This window comes from Notolepis coatsorum (assembly GCF_963971535.1).
Source record: "Notolepis coatsorum genome assembly, chromosome: 3".
Classification (NCBI taxonomy): Eukaryota; Metazoa; Chordata; class Actinopteri; order Aulopiformes; family Paralepididae; genus Notolepis; species Notolepis coatsorum.
In genome coordinates, this window is record NC_140167.1 from 201298670 (window position 1) to 201317989 (window position 19320).

General features: G+C 45.4%; 1 protein-coding gene across 1 annotated transcript in view; it reads left to right on the forward strand.

Annotated features, from left to right (window-relative positions):
• Positions 1-340: 340 nt before the first annotated feature.
• The window catches only part of plppr3b (phospholipid phosphatase related 3b), a gene marked incomplete at both ends in the record, with an annotated part of 55573 nt that continues 36593 nt past the window's right edge, over positions 341-19320 (forward strand). Inside the window, 2 exons of the mRNA XM_084311506.1 lie at positions 341-421; positions 18505-18690. Coding sequence (XP_084167632.1) covers positions 341-421; positions 18505-18690 — 267 coding nt within the window. The remainder of the gene's footprint in view (positions 422-18504; positions 18691-19320) is intronic.

The following is a 19320-nucleotide window of genomic DNA, read 5'->3' on the forward strand; positions in this document are numbered from 1 at the left end:
CGTTCCATATATTTAAAGGCCCCACAGCCAATCACTTCACCAAAAAACAATGCTGATTTATTTTGCACATCATCCCACATGCATCCAAAAAAACTCTAAACTGTTTTACACACATTCATTTAGTTCCACAGTTATCTTTTTGGGTGCCGGTCAAAGGTCAAAGTCCAAAAATAGTGGACCTTCTAAACTACAATTTTACTTTCACAGCGTCCCAGCAGTTACATTGTTACACTGTGTACATGTAAACCAATGGCCTTGAATCCACTGTGCTTGAGTTGGGAGTTTGTTTAATGACGTACTGTATGGGTTTGTTTCAGGCTGGTCCCTGTCAGACTGCAAGATGATGACCTCCAGAGACAAGCTCAAGAAGAAGCCGCCCAAAGACAGCTTGACACTCCTGCCTTGCTTCTATTTCGTAGAGGTGTGTGCACCGACCGCATGGGGTTCTTTCATCCATAGGACACATATTTGGGTTGCAAAGGGGTTGAAACCTTCCTGGTACATTTCTGGAAATTGTCCATGATGGGAAGTTGAGCTTCATAATATTGGAATTACAATTTCAATAATAATCGTATCTTATAAAAAATATATACATATACAAATAATACTAGGTTTTGTGGCATGTGTTGGTTAAAATATCACCTTCTGTCCCCAATTCAGTTGAATTGCAACAGTCTATGATTACAACTCTAGTCTGCACTGTGTGCATTCAATGTGTATGTACTGTACACACCTCCATCACACCTCCAGGTCATTTCCAGCATCACATTGAATGGGAATTCAGTAGAATCACACCCCCTCTAAATGCACAGAGCACTCCTCCATCACACTAATGCAATGGTATCGAGCCCGCAATAAAGTTGGGCCTACAAATTTTACAGATTTATGTTGAAAAGGTATTTCTTTGGGAGTGGAATCATAGGGAATGTATTTTTTTGTTGTTGCAAAAAGTTGACTCTTAAATCACAACAATGCTCATTACTTAGCACATAACCTCACACATTTAGCAAAACTCAAAAACCCAGTTCAAGTTTATTTTATTGGTCGTATGCATGTTAACACAAGGTCAAGGGTACAACGAGACGTGTTGGACGAGAGAACAGGTCAACTCAGCTGAAGGAGCAATAGATGCATATTAGAGCACTAGTCATATGAATAGGGTTGGGTACCGTTCACATTTGAATTGATACCGGTACCCAACGGTACCTTTTTTCGGTACTTTAGTCTCTAAAAGTTTTATCTACCTACCTCAGTTGTAAATATCTTTTCCAAACTTCTAATTATTTATTATCATTATTATTTATTTAGAACAATTTGTTAATATATATATAATATTGCAGCAAGCGTTGTCTGCATCTAGCTTTGTAAAGTGTAACCATCGCCCCGACTGCTTTGTTGTTTAATCAAGTCGAATCCTAGGTATAAGCGTGTATTGTGCGCGTGAATGTTGGCGTGAACGTGCGGCACACTTCATAGGTTTCGTTTCGCGGTAAACGAAACGTTGATGTAATCGGACTTACGGTACCGAAATGTGGCACCGGTGGAATATCACGTGAATCGGTATTTGGTAGTACCGACGTGATTCCGTCGGTACCCTTAAAAGTACCGGATTTGGTACCCATCCCTAATATGAAGGCAAAATAAAGTAAGTTAAAAACAAACATGGAGTAAATGTGTAACACTATATATATGTATAATGAGAATTTGTGTGTAAAAGTACAAGTGACAAGCGTATTATACAACAGTATTGCACATTGGGCATGTAGCAGTCCAGGTTCAACAGCAGCAGTCATACAGATACAGCACTCAAAACTCAAACCTCTCATGCCTCTCTACCACTCTCTACCACTCCTCTATTGTTCTTGACCGGGCCAGATTTCACACCTCCACTTCCTCCCACAGGCTGGGCAGATTTTCATCTTAAATTTTTATTCGTCCCAAATGTCCCAGCCCCATCAGATTTCTTAGCTTCTTTCACTGTTTACTTATCATGCATTGCAACACTAATATATGGTCAGTACCAGGGGAGGAAATTAGGCCACTTTACTGGCCAAATGCTAGTATTTTTTACGTTTGGCTGGTAAAAAAAATCAGATACCCGCCAGTTGGCTGGTAAGCCAAAAAGTTAGTTTCCTCCCCTGCTGGCGAGTATACAAAAAAATAAAACATTCTGCAATCACTGCACTGGCAAACGGTGCGCGTCTTCTGAGTGTTCGCTTTAGTTGACAGTGCCACGAGAGCACTGCACAAGACCACCCGCTGACATATAATGTTTAATAAACGTTTGCGCAGTACTGGCCAACCCGCGGACATATAATAAAAGTCCCGCGGTACTAGGCTAGCCATCAGGAGCACTCGCAAACAGATACCGTTAAACACAGCAGAAGATGGAAAACAGACAGACTGACCAACAGGAAACTGCATCCAACCCTAGTACAACCCTCGAGTATAAGTTACTAAGGACACATTTAAATCACAGAGGTGTAATGTTAGTCTACTGGAACTGTATACAGTGGTTAGCTTCTAGTTAGCGTTTTAGCTATAGCTGCTTGCTAGCTAACGTTAGCCCCGTGTGCTCAAAGCAGCCAGCTAGGTGTATCTGTTATGACTATAATGTTTCCAAAAAAGCACCGGACTACGACGTAAGGTTAGACATTTTATTTCATGCTCAAAAGCCCCTGGCTTGCACATCGCAGTCACGAAAGGGGCTAGCTCAACCAGTGCACTGTGCACAACAGCACACCAACCCAACTGACGTTACCACAACACTTGACGGTACTTCACAGCACTGTCGTAAGACCACCGTGCTGTCTTAAAGGCACAGTGTGCCTACCCAGATGCATACACAACATTGACGCGGCTTGACATACAAAGAAGTAATTATCACAATTAGCGATTTTTTTTTGTCTGGTAAAAAATCTGTTTGGCTGGTAAAAAAAATCAGATACTCGCCAGTTGGCTGGTAAGCCAAAAAGTTAGTTTCCTCCCCTGGTCAGTACCCCAAGTCAGACTGCCCATATACAAATTATTTTGGGGGTCTGAGGGCAGTAGCCCCCGACCCCCTCCCTGGGGAAGCACTTAAGTTAACTACCCTCCCTTTGTTCCCCCAGCCAACACCCCCGGAAAATTAACACCTGAGTAGACTTAAGTGGCACACAAGCAGCAACAAGCAGCAGACAAGCAGCAGAATTGGTTTGATTTTTGAGCGCTGCGTCTGTAGTTGATGCATTTTTATTAGTGCTGTCAATAGATTTTTTTTTATACTAATTAATCAAAAAAAAGTCTGTAATTAATCTAGATTAAACTAGATTAAAAATAGCATTTTTCAACTTAAGACCGAAGCTTGTAACAGATATTTACTTGAGTAAAATCATGGAATTAATGTAAAATCAACACAAAGAAAGTATATTTAGATTCAAAGACTATTTTAATAGCTTTCTTTGAATACAGTTTCTCTCCTGTGAAATACAAATGTTCAACAAAACCATCAACATTGACTCAGCTAGACCTCTTTCTTATATCCGAACAAGCTAATATACTGCTGAAAGTTCAGAACGTTGAAGATTTTTCACTCCATAGATTAATCTAGATTAATTTATTTTAATGCTTTAACACTTTCAGTGCCAGCAGGGGGCGCACGATTTAGTGCTTGAATGCCCATCATCCACTTCAATGTTAGCGTTAAGGGTGGTCAGGGTGGGGGGTCAGACCTCCAACACCATCACCCTGAGCATCGGGTCCCCCCAGGGCTGTGTTCTAAGCCCCCTGCTGTACTCACTCTACACACACGATTGTGTGGCCAAGTTCAGCTCCAACTCCATAGTGAAGTTCGCAGACGACACGTGGTGGTGGGGCTGATCTCGGACAACGACGAGAAGGCCTACCGGGAGGAGGTTGAGGTACTGGAACGCTGGTGCCAGGACAACAGCCTGCTCCTGAACATTGGTAAAACCAAGGAGCTGATCGTGGATTAGAGGAGAGAGCAGGAGACACACACACCACTGATGATTAACGGGGCTACCGTGGACAGGGTGAGCAGCTTTAAGTACCTGGGGGTCCACATCTCAGAGGATCTGACATGGTCAACACACATAGACACAGTAGTAAAGAAAGCGAAGCAGCGCCTATACCACCTGAGACAGTTAAGGAAGTTCAGAGTATCGGGGAAGATACTCCAGTCCTTCTACTCAGGAGCTGTAGAGAGCATCTTGACCGGAAACATCACTGCCTGGTATGGAAACAGCACGGCACAGGACAAGAAGGCCCTACAGAGAGTGGTGCGCTCAGCCGAGCGTACCACGGGTATTGCACTACCTCCCCTGCAGGCTCTATACAACAAGAGGTGCAAATCCAGAGCGTGCAGAATAATGAAAGACCCCCACCACCCCAATAACAGCCTGTTCCAGCTGCTGAGGTCAGGCAGACGCCTGCGAACCCCAGCTACTAGGACGGAGAGGCTTAGGCTCAGCTTCTACCCCCAGGCCATCAGAGCCTTGAACAATGAACATTCAAGTTCAAGTTCAAGTTCTTTAATAGTTGTCATACAGAAGTACAGAATACTTTCATACAAAATGCTTCTTACTGTTACGCTCCAGAGACTGTGCTAGACAAGATAGTATCAAATAACATAATATAGCATGTAATTTAGAAGAAGAAAAATGAGGTCACAGTGTTCGGTATAGACATATGTACAATGTTCTGAGTTACCATATAGTATACAATACTATGCAGTGTACTAATGTACAGTACTATCTAGTGCAAAGCAGAAATGGGATGAGGTACAATTTTAGGTACAATTTACAGTAAGGTGTACGAGTTGTAGTGCAATCCTTCATCAATAAATATAAAGTGTGGGGAGTGGGTGCTACAGTGTGTTTGTTTAAAGTGGGTGTGTGCTATAAAGTGTGTGGAGTGGGTGCTACAGTGTGTTTGTTTAAAGTGAGTGTGTGCGTGTGGATGTGTGTGCTATGTGCGTTTGGTGGTTGTTGTTGTTGTGTAGTGTTCATTCATTGTTCGTTTAGCAGCCTGATGGCCTGGGGATAGAAGCTTCTTCTGAGTCTTTCTGTGCTCGCCTTGAGACTCCGGTATCGCTTGCCTGATCGCAGCAGTTCAAAGAGGCAGTTGTTCGGGTGACTGGAGTCTTTAATGATTCTCTTAGCCTTGCCCTTGCAACGCTTGTTGTAAATGTTCTGGAGGGTGGGGAGCCCCCCTCCAATTGTGCGTTCGGCTGAACGTGTCACTCTTTGTAGTCTGCTTCGGTCTTGTGCAGTGCTATTCCCAAACCAGGAGGTGATGTTGCCGGTCAAGATGCTCTCTATTGTACATGAGTAGAAGTTCTTAAGGATCTTTTGACTGACTTGGAACTTCCTTAGGCGCCTGAGGAAGTAGAGGCGTTGTCGTGCCTTCTTCACAACACTGTCAATGTGTGTGGTCCATGTCAAGTCCTCGGATATGTAGGCTCCGAGGTACTTAAAGCTGTTGACTCTCTCAACCGGTGCCCCGTCGATGCTGAGGGGGCTGTAGTCCATTGAGTGCCACAGAACACTGAACTATCCACACACAAGCACACACGAGCACACACACGACATGCACGCTGTGCACGCTCACACACTAGCAGCCACTTTAACACGAGCGGGCACACACTCATGCCGCACACACGCACACTTATGGCCAAAAGGAAAGGCCACTTTAAATTAGTATAACAACAGGAACAGTGTATTGCACTACTAAAGCTACCTAGCATGTCCTATATGCTCTGTAAATACTATGTACAGATACCGAGATGTCACACCATGTTACCTGTTACCTGTTTATTGCACAATGTTTTTTTTTTATTGGATTCTATTATATGTTGTACCACTGTATTGCACATCATCGCGGGCAAGACCACCCGCATTTCATTGTATACTTGTATGCCGTGACAATTAAAACTCTTGACTTGACTTGACTTAATAACGCCTAATCTATGTTTTAAATTAAATTATGTGTCTAATCTGCCCGTCGCTTATCAATGACTCGTTTTCCAGTCAACATTGTCGAAGCGGATTGTTTTTTTATCGGTTCATTTTCGTTTGATAGCATTTTGAAAAGCCTTCGTTTTCAAGGAAAATAAAAAGATTCCATAATAAACGCCCTGTACTGGAATATTCTAGAATACACAAAAACTTTATAATTTTTCGGCCTATTTATAAATTGTTTTCAAATAAACGCAAGATTATCAAGTCGATAGTATATGTGTACGTATGCACGCTATATAGGCGATCTGATTTCCTCAAAGCCATTGCCACACACACACACACACACACACACACACACACACACACACACACACACACACACACACACACACACACACACACACACACACACACACACACACACACACACACACACACACACATAGGGCGAACGCTGAGAGCTCAGCGAATACAACTCTGATTATCCGAAGACTTGTAAAATAGATTCCTTACCTCAGATCAGATGTTCTCCAAAAAGATCATTCCAATTCCTGATCGCCATTCCAAAAATCGATCGCTTTTATTGATCCAATGCTGGGTACTGGAAACACATATTCCACGCTGTTCTGAGGCTCCACAATGAATCCGATCGGCTCGGGTTACATGCCTGAGAAGTAAAATGTGGATTCCGGATTTTTCTTTTCTCATCCATTTTCATTGAGTCCATTCCAAAAGGGTGCATTACCATCTGGGAGACGATAGGGGGCGCCTTTTCACATCTGAGCTCCTGATGGGGCTGGTTTACCAACGAGAGACTTGGTTGATGAAATATGAATTCAGATCGCTAATAAAAAAAATAACACGCTAATTGTCGTGGTGGGCATTCAGGGGGCGGGCTGATAACACGTGTTATGTCGTGGTGGGCACTGAAAGAGTTAAACAATTAAAATGAATCTCCAAAGTTAAAGCATTAATTTTGACAGCCCTAATTTTTTATATAAACGGTACAGACAGCAGGTGAGCAGATAGGCACAGTGGACTATTTTAGGTTTATGAGTTGAGAAGCCTGATGGATGGCCTGGTGGTCAAACCGGTCCTTGAAGTCTGCTGGTAAAGTGCAGCCAATCTCCTGCACCGTCCTCCAGACAGGGAGGGCAGTCTGCGTGCTGGGTGGGCAGTCTGCGTGCTGGGTGGCCGTGGTCCTTCAGACAGGGAGGGCAGTCTGCGTGCTGGGTGGGCAGTCTGCGTGCTGGGTGGCTGTGGTCCTCCAGACAGGGAGGGCAGTCTGCGTGCTGGGTGGCCGTGGTCCTTCAGACAGGGAGGGCAGTCTGCGTGCTGGGTGGCTGTGGTCCTCCAGACAGGGAGGGCAGTCTGCGTGCTGGGTGGCTGTGGTCCTTCAGACAGGGAGGGCAGTCTGCGTGCTGGGTGGCCGTGGTCCTCCAGACAGGGAGGGCAGTCTGCGTGCTGGGTGGCTGTGGTCCTCCAGACAGGGAGGGCAGTCTGCGTGCTGGGTGGCCGTGGTCCTCCAGACAGGGAGGGCAGTCTGCGTGCTGGGTGGCCATGGTCCTTCAGACAGGGAGGGCAGTCTGCGTGCTGGGTGGCTGTGGTCCTTCAGACAGGGAGGGCAGTCTGCGTGCTGGGTGGCCGTGGTCCTTCAGACAGGGAGGGCAGTCTGCGTGCTGGGTGGCCGTGGTCCTCCAGACAGGGAGGGCAGTCTGCGTGCTGGGTGGCCGTGGTCCTTCAGACAGGGAGGGCAGTCTGCGTGCTGGGTGGCTGTGGTCCTCCAGACAGGGAGGGCAGTCTGCGTGCTGGGTGGCTGTGGTCCTTCAGACAGGGAGGGCAGTCTGCATGCTGGGTGGCCGTGGTCCTCCAGACAGGGAGGGCAGTCTGCGTGCTGGGTGGCCGTAGTCCTTCAGACAGGGAGGGCAGTCTGCGTGCTGGGTGGCTGTGGTCCTCCAGACAGGGAGGGCAGTCTGCGTGCTGGGTGGCTGTGGTCCTTCAGACAGGGAGGGCAGTCTGCATGCTGGGTGGCTGTGGTCCTCCAGACAGGGAGGGCAGTCTGCGTGCTGGGTGGCCGTGGTCCTTCAGACAGGGAGGGCAGTCTGCGTGCTGGGTGGCTGTGGTCCTTCAGACAGGGAGGGCAGTCTGCGTGCTGGGTGGCCGTGGTCCTTCAGACAGGGAGGGCAGTCTGCGTGCTGGGTGGCTGTGGTCCTCCAGACAGGGAGGGCAGTCTGCGTGCTGGGTGGCTGTGGTCCTCCAGACAGGGAGGGCAGTCTGCGTGCTGGGTGGCTGTGGTCCTTCAGACAGGGAGGGCAGTCTGCGTGCTGGGTGGCCGTGGTCCTCCAGACAGGGAGGGCAGTCTGCGTGCTGGGTGGCTGTGGTCCTCCAGACAGGGAGGGCAGTCTGCGTGCTGGGTGGCCGTGGTCCTCCAGACAGGGAGGGCAGTCTGCGTGCTGGGTGGCCATGGTCCTTCAGACAGGGAGGGCAGTCTGCGTGCTGGGTGGCTGTGGTCCTTCAGACAGGGAGGGCAGTCTGCGTGCTGGGTGGCCGTGGTCCTTCAGACAGGGAGGGCAGTCTGCGTGCTGGGTGGCCGTGGTCCTCCAGACAGGGAGGGCAGTCTGCGTGCTGGGTGGCCGTGGTCCTTCAGACAGGGAGGGCAGTCTGCGTGCTGGGTGGCTGTGGTCCTCCAGACAGGGAGGGCAGTCTGCGTGCTGGGTGGCCGTGGTCCTCCAGACAGGGAGGGCAGTCTGCGTGCTGGGTGGCTGTGGTCCTTCAGACAGGGAGGGCAGTCTGCATGCTGGGTGGCCGTGGTCCTCCAGACAGGGAGGGCAGTCTGCGTGCTGGGTGGCCGTAGTCCTTCAGACAGGGAGGGCAGTCTGCGTGCTGGGTGGCTGTGGTCCTCCAGACAGGGAGGGCAGTCTGCGTGCTGGGTGGCTGTGGTCCTTCAGACAGGGAGGGCAGTCTGCATGCTGGGTGGCTGTGGTCCTCCAGACAGGGAGGGCAGTCTGCGTGCTGGGTGGCCGTGGTCCTTCAGACAGGGAGGGCAGTCTGCGTGCTGGGTGGCTGTGGTCCTTCAGACAGGGAGGGCAGTCTGCGTGCTGGGTGGCCGTGGTCCTTCAGACAGGGAGGGCAGTCTGCGTGCTGGGTGGCTGTGGTCCTCCAGACAGGGAGGGCAGTCTGCGTGCTGGGTGGCCGTGGTCCTTCAGACAGGGAGGGCAGTCTGCATGCTGGGTGGCTGTGGTCCTTCAGACAGGGAGGGCAGTCTGCGTGCTGGGTGGGCAGTCTGCGTGCTGGGTGGCCGTGGTCCTTCAGACAGGGAGGGCAGTCTGCATGCTGGGTGACCGTGGTCCTTCAGACAGGGAGGGCAGTCTGCGTGCTGGGTGGCCGTGGTCCTCCAGACAGGGAGGGCAGTCTGCGTGCTGGGTGGCCGTGGTCCTTGATGATGCTGTGTGCCTTTCACAGGCACCACTGATTGATTGATTGATTGATTGATTGATTGATTGATTGATTGATTGATTGATTGAAAAGTTTATTAACAGATTGCAGAATGGGTACAATACAGTACGGCTCAATACACACAATTGTTAAGGGGATGCAGACCAGAGAACGACTTTCATCTTGTTTACATCAGGGTCCCCCATTTTCAATTCATCATAACATATATGACATACAGATAGACAGTACTGTTACATCTGTACATTTATGACATACCAGATTTACAAATACTGTACAGTACTGTTTGTGATACAAAAAAAGAGTCTGTTGCCAGCTCCTCTACTACTCTCTAGTGATTTAGCAGCTGTGGGTAGAACAGTTCCTGTACCAGACCGGGATGCAAGCAGCGGCACCATTTTGAACACATTCACTTAGTTTGGCTAGTTATTAACATTGAATGAGTTTGACTATATCCTCCAGTGATGTCATCGGAGGACACTGAATCGTTGTGTTGTTAATTACAGCTCAGTGGAATGATGTAGATGAAAAAGTAGCAACAGGGATTGGCATCATTGGAGGACATAGTCAAACCCATTAGATGTCAATAACTGCCAAACTAAGTTGAATCATCAAATCAAACCTTTATTTAACCAGAAAATAAAAACCCATTGAGTCTCTTTTTTGAGGGTGATCTGGCCAAGAAGGCGAGCACAGATTATGACAAAACATACATAACAAGACACAATACACATACAGTAGACTTAGACTACCATACAACCGATATTCTCAAGTAAAATTCAGTTAAAAAAAATACAAGCACAATAAAACAATGGCAATCAACCAACATTTTGTATTCAACATCAAAGCAGCAGGTGGAGAGGATTTCCGATATTTTTTGTTTAAAACAATACAAGGAGATCGGAGAGGCCAATTTGAGACGTGTCTGGAGGTCCTTCCAGGCCCAAGGACCACAATAAAATAGGCGTATTTTCTTCACGGGCGGTATTTTAAAACGCATCCAGGTGATGGATCTGAGATTGAGCGAGTTTTGAATTAATTCAAGCTTGGAACTGATGTATCATAGAGGTTTTCCAAGAACAGCCTTATATATGAAGACACACCAGTGCTGCAACCTGCGTGTAGCCAGTGAAGTCCAACCAATTAGTGAATAGAGTGTACAGTGATGCGGCCTATAAGGTGAGTTGGAGATAAATCTCAGAGCGGCATGGTGAAGTGGATCGAGCTTGGCTAAGACAGTAGGACAAGCAAATCTATAAACTATGTTGCCATAGTCTATAGTTGTGACAAAAAAATATGTGCAAAATGGTTGCATCGCGGTCTGGTATGAGAATTAGATATCGGAGTTATCAGGGAGTGAATATGTACGCATAGAGGTACAGTACAGTAGTCGGTGCTGTGCATATTATTCCCAAAATCCCATCCAATCTTTCCCTCTAAAGGACTGAGTTGGTAACGCCTGTAGATTTCACCTATCAAACATGTTGGACCACAGAGTTGACTAAATTATTACCTTTATGGATAGAGATATGGACAGCTTTTTAAAATGTATTCATCTGCCTCAGTCAGTTGTTGAAAGTTTGTCATGGCACTTCAATTGAGCACAAATTACATGCTAGTAGTGTTGGTATTCTGTTTTAAAACCTGAGTATTAACACTTTGAGTGCCAGCAGGGGGGCGCACGATTTAGCGCTTGAGTGCCAACGCTCTATTCAATGAGAGGGCGAGCACATTTGCGAACGCATAAACTATATCTTAAATGATGGCTATGTGTCTAATACGCCCGTCGCTTATCAATGACTTGCTTGCAGTCAACATTGTCGAAACGGATTGTTTTTTCATCTGTACATTTTTGTTTTATACCATTTTGAAAAACGCTTGTTTTTGGAAATTTCCAGAAAAAAAGTTATTCTGCAGGAATCGCCCTTTACTGGAATACACAAAAAACGTTGTCTTTTTTCTGCCTATTTATTAATAGTTTTCAAATAAACGCTAGATTATCGATAGTATGTGTACTTATGCACGCTAGAGAAGCGGGCTGAAAAATGTATTATATTATTTCCTGATCAGCACGCACACACACACACACACACACACACACACACACACACACACACACACGTTGATATATCTGTGAAAAAAGCTCTGATTACCCCAAGACTGGTAAAATAGATTCCTTACCTCAGATCAGATGTTCTCCAAAAAGATTATTCCAATTCCTGATCGCCATTCCAAATATGCGCTGGGTGCTTGAAACACATATTCCACGCTGTTCTGAGGGACCACAAAGAATGCAATCATCCGGAAAATGGAGGAAATGGGGAAGACAATGGAGAAGAGAATGGAGGAAATGGAGAAGATAATAACTCAAAAAGTAGATGCTATTAAAGAATATATTGAAGGCAAAATTGATGCGCTGAGAGCGGACGCCGACGCACAGATTAAACGCACCGAGGCTCTGGAAACAGTAATGGAAGCCCACGAAAACAATTTCGCTCGCATCTACAAAGAAGTAGAGGTTAACAACGTTAACCTAACTGCTGAGATGAAGGGAAACTACAAAGAAATCAAGACGGAGCTCAGCGAAATAACGTTGGTATACATAGGAATGTTAAGGATAATTGGATCATTCTGGGATATCCGGTGGTGCAAGGGAGGGAGTCATACGCAAAGGTTGTGTTCATGGAACACAATCCTGTACGACTCTCGGTGGGAGGGAAGGGTAGGGGATTTTTATTTGTATATATGTATGTTTTTAAGCTCGGCTCTCAACGGGACCTCACTAGTGGGATGTATATCTATTATTGCCTCGCACTCTAGAAGCATTACCAAAAATGTAAATGCAACATGTATAGACTATGGCTAGTTTGAATATAATGATATGGAACACCGGGGGAATAAATAACCAACTCAAACGCAAAAGCGTGCTCACACTGATGAAAAAAGAACATGTGGACATTGCTCTGCTAAGCGAAACGCACATTCTAGGGAAAGACATAGATAAATTAGCGGACAACACATACCATAATATCAGTCACTCTTCTATTGGTACGAGAACTCGGGGTGTAGCCATAGTCGTTAAACGTAAGTTGAATATTGTACTAAAGGGAGTATGGTCTGATGTAGAAGGTCGGATAACTATAGCTAAGATTGAACATAAGAACAGGAAAATAGCGTTGATAGCGGTATACGCCCCAAATTTGTACGAAGAAGATTTCTTCACTACACTAACCAATGCAATGTTAGACATTCCCGATTACTCATTTATAATAGGAGCGGATTTTAATGCCATCTGGAACCCAAGGATGGACAAATCTTACCTCGCCTTTTCCAGCGAACAAAAGAATTCATCGAAGGCATTAAAGGATTGGTCGAAGATTACAGGTGTAAATGACTTATGGCGGTTACTTAATCCCACGACCCGAAAGTACTCTTGTCGATCTGCGAGACATAATACACTATCCAGAATAGATTATGTCTTTGCATCACAGAGACTATTTGATAATTATGAAGTGGAAATGATACCCAACGCACTATCAGATCACTGTTATTTACTCCTTAAAGGTACATTTGGTATACTATCCTCCCAAGCCCCAAGATGGCGATTTAACTCGTTGCTGCTTAATAACAAGGAATTCATTACACAACTCAAAGAAGCTCTTATAGTATTCCAACGGGAGAATGCAAACTCGGTGCAAGACCCCAGAATAATATGGATGTCGGTAAAGGGAATGATCAAAGATTTCACGGATAGCTTTTCCTCCAAAATGCGCAAGAATCAATGCACAAAACTGGCTGAGCTGGAAACGCTTTACTCAACGTTATTTAATTCTCTAAAATACAACAACTCAACTCGACTAGAAAATCAAGTTAACGTACTAAAAATAGAGATCAATGCCATATACAGACAACAATCGGAAATACAAATACGCAGCACAAGACAACAGCAGTATTCCCATGGTTCCAAACCCAGCCACCTATTAGCCATGCGATTAAGAATTAATGCAACATTTGCAGATATAACTACCATTAGAGCACAACAAGTACTTGTAACAGATCCTGTAAAAATAAACGATACATTCAAAGTATTCTACTCCGACTTATATAAATCAGAAACGACCTTCGATCAAAACAAAATGGACACATTTCTTAATCAAATTATTCTCCCTAAACTTTCAGAGGATGACGCTAAACAGTTAGAAACACCGATCACACTAGAGGAACTCAAGAAGGCCATAACCGCAATGAAAAGTGGTAAGGCTCCTGGAAGAGACAGTTTCCCATCAGAAATGTACCTTTCTTGTTGGGACATAATTGGCCCCTTATTACTAAATATGATCTTATACTCAGTCAAGGAGGGGAACTTCCATAAGAATGACAATATTGCACTCATAACAGTCCTCCTTAAAAAAGACAAAGACCCCAACGAGTGCGGTAGTTATAGACCTTTAAGCCTCCTCGGAACAGATATCAAACTGTACTCTAAGGTATTAGCCATCAGATTACAAAAGCATATGACGTCTTTAGTTCACCCGGACCAAACTGGCTTCATAGGAGGCCGCCTGATCACTGAAAACATAAGACGAATACTGCACGTACTTGATGCCGACAAGGAGGACACCATACCTAAGGCGATGCTGTCCCTGGATGCTATGAAAGCCTTTGACAGGCTGGAATGGTCGTATCTATGGGCAGTGCTAGAAAGGATGGGGTTAGGAAAAGGATTCATCGATATGATTAAAGTATTATACAAAGACCCATCGGCCATGATTACAACAGGCACAATCATCTCCAAAATATTTCCGGTATCACGCTCTGCCAGACAGGGTTGTCCTCTTAGTCCCGGACTGTTCAATCTATCATTAGAGCCTTTAGCACAATATATAAGACAATCCCAATCCATAGAACCAATCGTAATCAAGGGCACACAACAAAAAATTTGTTTATATGCGGACGATGTAATATTGTTCATGCAAAACCCCAACACCACATTGCCTCATCTGCTCAAGTTGATTGAGGACTTTGGTGATTTATCGGGATTTAAGATAAATTGGCCAAAGTCGGCTTTCCTTCCACTTAACACCCCTGCAAAAAAAGATACAACCCTCCCAGGAGAGATACCGATGGTAAAACATTTCAGATGCTTGGGAGTGGAAATATTCCCCACCATAAGACAAACGGTGAAGCACAACTACACAAAAATCCAAAACAAAATCAAAGACGACCTTGATAGATGGACAAAACTTAAAAACACAGTACAAGCACGGATATCAATAGTTAAGATGGATGTACTACCTAAAATCAACTTCTTCAGTTCAATGCTACCGTTACCCCCTCCAGAGGGTTACTGGAAAAGATTACACTCCTCCACATACAAATTTATTTGGAATAACAAACCACCACGTATAAAAAGATCCACCGCACAGAGAAATAAAGCAGATGGTGGCATGGCATTTCCAGATTTTTTCCTATATTTTAAGGCGTACACATTAAGTCCATTGACAACATGGTTTGACTCCCAAGCATTAGTATCCTGGAGAAAATTAGAAGAAAACATAGTAGCCCCACATAGACTGAAGGACATAGCATACACTAAACTACCAATCAAGCACTGTGAACGAAAATTTGGCCCCATAATTACTCATGCGATCCGGATATGGCGTGAATCACAAAAAAATAATCCTAACCCACAAAAATGGCACAATCATACTCCCTTATTCAATAACAATGCACTCTTAATTGGAAAACGACCTATAAGATTCCCTATATGGGAAGAGCAAGGCCTACACTCATTAGGGGATGTTTTTAACAAACAGGGTTTTTGTAGTGATAAAGAAATACGCAGAAAATGTTATCTCACCAAGTCCACATGGCTTTTTTACAAACAGTTAGAGCTATGTTTGAAGTCTCACAGTGTTCCATTAGATAGACCAATTGAACACCACAGATACCACAAATTCTTCTACGAAAGAGAGACATCGAGAGGTTTTGTTTCAGAATTTTATCATCAATTACTAACGTCCTCGTATGAAACCCTCCAACTAGACTCTGTCTGGAGGAGGGATATACCAGACCTGGAATATGACTTTGATTGGCAAGGAGCCTGGGCAAATGTCCGACTTACATCAAGGAACCCGGATCATCAACAAATCAATCTTAACTATATTCACAGGACATACTTGACTCCTATAAGACTGTGCCGAATGGGGCTTAAACAAGATTCCAAATGCACCCAATGTACAAATGGGGACGAAGGGACATTTATGCACATGTATTGGGACTGCTCACCAGTTAAGGCATTCTGGAAAGATGTGACCCAACAAATATCAAAACTCATATCTTGGAATATACCTGTACACCCCTCGGTATTACTATTGAATGATGTTTTTGAGTTTGCAGTGAATCCACAGCTAAAGAGATTGGTTTTATCGGGTATCACAGTAGCCAAAAAGCTGATCGCATCACGCTGGTTTCAACCGGAAAAAATTTGCCGTAAAGTTTGGTTTCTTACATATCTCGATGTAATTTACCATGAAATATCTACAGCAAGAATTCTGGGTCTCAATGAATCCAAAATGTCAATGTGGTTAGAAGTGGTGGAGAGAATAAAAGCTAGCTTATAATGGTAGTGTCTGGTTAGGTGCGAGGGATAGTGGAGGTACTTCTCAAGGTGGGGTCCGTGAGGGGGGGGTTCGAGCTGGAGCATATGTGTGTAGGTTTTTTAGATAACAGGTATTAGGGGTATATCTTATATAGGATAAGACAACTAACTAAAATGTGATCTCATTGGATGTGCCCTGACAATTAATGCTTGTATATCTTATCGTGTGTTGTCATGTTTGTTTATATGTTTGTTTAAAAAATAATACAAAAAAAAAATACAAAAAAAAAGAATGCAATTGGCTCGGATTACATGCCTGACAAGTAAAACGTGGATTCTGGATTTTCTTTTCCCCATGCGTTTTCATTCAGTCCAATCCAAAGGGTGCATTACCATCCGGGAGATGATAGGGGGCGGTATTTCCCTGTTCGAGCTCAGAGAGAGTCCCAGTGGTAACGTGAGGCTAGATTGATGAAAAATTTATGGAAATCGCTAATTAATAACGAGATTTCTCGTCGTTGGCACTGAACGGTTGGCATGAAATAACGAGATTTCTCATCGTTGGCACTGAACGGTTGGCATGAAATAACGAGAATTCTCGTCGTTGGCACTCAAAGTGTTAATGGTTTCAGTGAAGGTGAGAGACATCTAACTACACTGAACTGTACCTCCTCAAGTCAGCATTTACTTCCTTTACTGTATGTGCCTATCCAGCATTGTTGTTAAGTCTTAAAGTCCCCATGAAACGACTAGCAGAATGCTATTTGATTCCAAATATTTATGCATTTCCTGTAAAAACAGGAAGCTATGGAGGGAATTGTCATGGGTATTGAGTGCCGTTTACACTAACCAATAGCGCTGAATGTGCAGTACGGTCGACCCATTAGTTAGCAAGCTAATGTTAGCAACATACGTTAGCAATGTTACGCAGCATTAGTAACGTTAGCTAGCAAGCGGACATTGAACATTTGTTCAATTTAGTTACAGAGGCAAGAGTGCTAGCTCAGTTACAATGTGCTGTAAATGTCATTCTAGAAAGCATTTCATTGGATATTAGTCTATTATTATATTAGTATACGCCCCCGTGTGCAGGATGACGTGCCAACATCGCTGGTGTTGTTGCAGTTCATGTTCTTGTCATTGTGTTGTTTTTGTTGACATGTTACTGTTGTATGCTTTTTTATTTTGTATTATTTTTTTGGCTGGCGTTGCTTACTCTGTTGTTTTTTGTTTCTGTTTTGTTTTGTCTTTTTTGTTTGTTACTTGTTGATTGTTGTTTGTTGTTTTTGTTATATAAGATTGTCAAATGACTGTATTTTGTCTTTGCGGACCCCCTTGAAAACGAGATGGTTTCATCTCAAGGGGTTATTCCCAATAAAGAAATTTCAACATGGGGGCGGTCAGGTGGCGTAGCAGAGATTGCGCTCGTCACCAACGCAGGAGATGCTGGGTTCGAGCCCAGCTCTCGGCGTTGCTACCAGCTTGGCTGGTCGTTCATACTAATACAATTGGCAGTATTAGAGGGTGGGAAGCTGGTGGGTGGGAATCTGGCGTTGTGGACAGCGACGCCTACAGGTCAGGTCTCGGCGCTTGCTCAGCGGGGGCAGGACTTGGTGGAGATAGCGTGCCCTCCCACGCGTTACACTTCACCAATGAAAGCCCTCGCTGCCAAGTGAAAAGACGTCACTGGCAGTCGCTGCACGTATCGGAGGAAGCGTGCGATCGGCTTCGGGACGCCCTTGTACCGACTCGTGCATAGAGCAGCCAGGTAAGGGAAGGGGGGAATTGGCACAACGACTAAATTAGGACAAAAAAATAAATAAAAATAAAAACGGTAAACAGCCACACACACAGAGACAGCTTCGATCGCGGTAGAAAGAAATATCAGATCAACGCAAGATTGGATATATAGAGTCTTTAGTCCGTCCCACATTGTCCGGCATTGCATATGAAGGGGGGGGGGGCAGCATCGCAGATGTAACGTTGTAAACACTAGTCCTGCCGGAGTATTTAAACCCCGCCCGCACGGCTCAGATTGGCCCAGAAAAGAAACTACACCATTTCTAATGGAGTGCAATACCGGCTGGAAGGCGTAGGCGGCGGTATTTGCCCTTTTGCGAGCTCAGACCCATTCCCAATGATAACATCAGGCTGGATGGATGAAAAATGAATGGATATAGCTAATAAAAGAAATAACGATTAAAACCCGACTTTTCTCGTGATTGGCGCTGAGCGGCTGGCGAGTTAACCCGACTTTTTCCGTGATTGGCGCAGAATGAGTTAAGAATACCTACTAAACAACCTTTTTGTCATTGTTGGGACAGATACTGGTGTATAAGTGACAATCAGTGCATAAGACATATGTGATAAAAGAACATCAACATCTATTTTGATTTCATGGGGCCTTTAATAAGTAAATCTAGCTGTTTAATTAAAGCTTCAAGAGTTCAACAGAATGTTCCCTCCCCTCTTGTCTCCTTCCTGTCCCCCCAGCTGCCCATCGTGGCTTCCTCGATGGTCTCGCTCTACTTCCTGGAGCTGACGGACCTGCTGCAGCCCGCCCAGGTGGGCTTCCGGTGCCACGACCGCACGCTGAGCATGCCCTACGTGGACGGAGGAGACGAACTCATCCCCCTGCTCATGCTGCTCAGTCTGGCCTTCGCAGGCCCGGCGGCCTCGGTGAGTGGGTTTAAACACTGTTACTGATGCAAGTCACCACACACACAGTAGGTTCAAGATTCAAGATTCAAGAGGTTATGGGCGGCTAGGTGGTGTAGTGGGCAAGGCGCTCGCCACCAACGCAGGATATGCTGGGTTCGAGCCCAGCTCTCGGCTGGTCGTTCATACTAATACAATTGGCAGTATTAGGGGGTGGGAAGCTGATGGGACGTTGTGGACAGCGACTCCTACAGGTCGGTTGGTGCGCCTGCGCAGCAGAATCAGGAAGCGACGGGGGCGGCGTGTCCCTCCCACGCAGACCCCTGACGCTGAGAGATCGCGCTGTGCAGGGGAAAAGATGCGACTGCTGCTTCCTCGAGTACCGGAGGGGACACGCGATGCAAGGCTTCGTCCACATTGCAGCCGGCTTGTGGGAGGCATGGCCTAACAGCGTTCGAGACAGGGGAGGGTAGAATCGGACGATACGAAATTGGGATGGGAGAAAAATAGAAAATGGGAGAAAAAGCAGATAAAAAAAAAAGATTCAAGAGGTTTATTTGTCACATACAAGGCATACAGTGAAATGCGGGTGGCCATGCCCACTTTGATGCATGTGTAATGCCCCGAGGGAGTTTCGAACCTGGGTCTCCC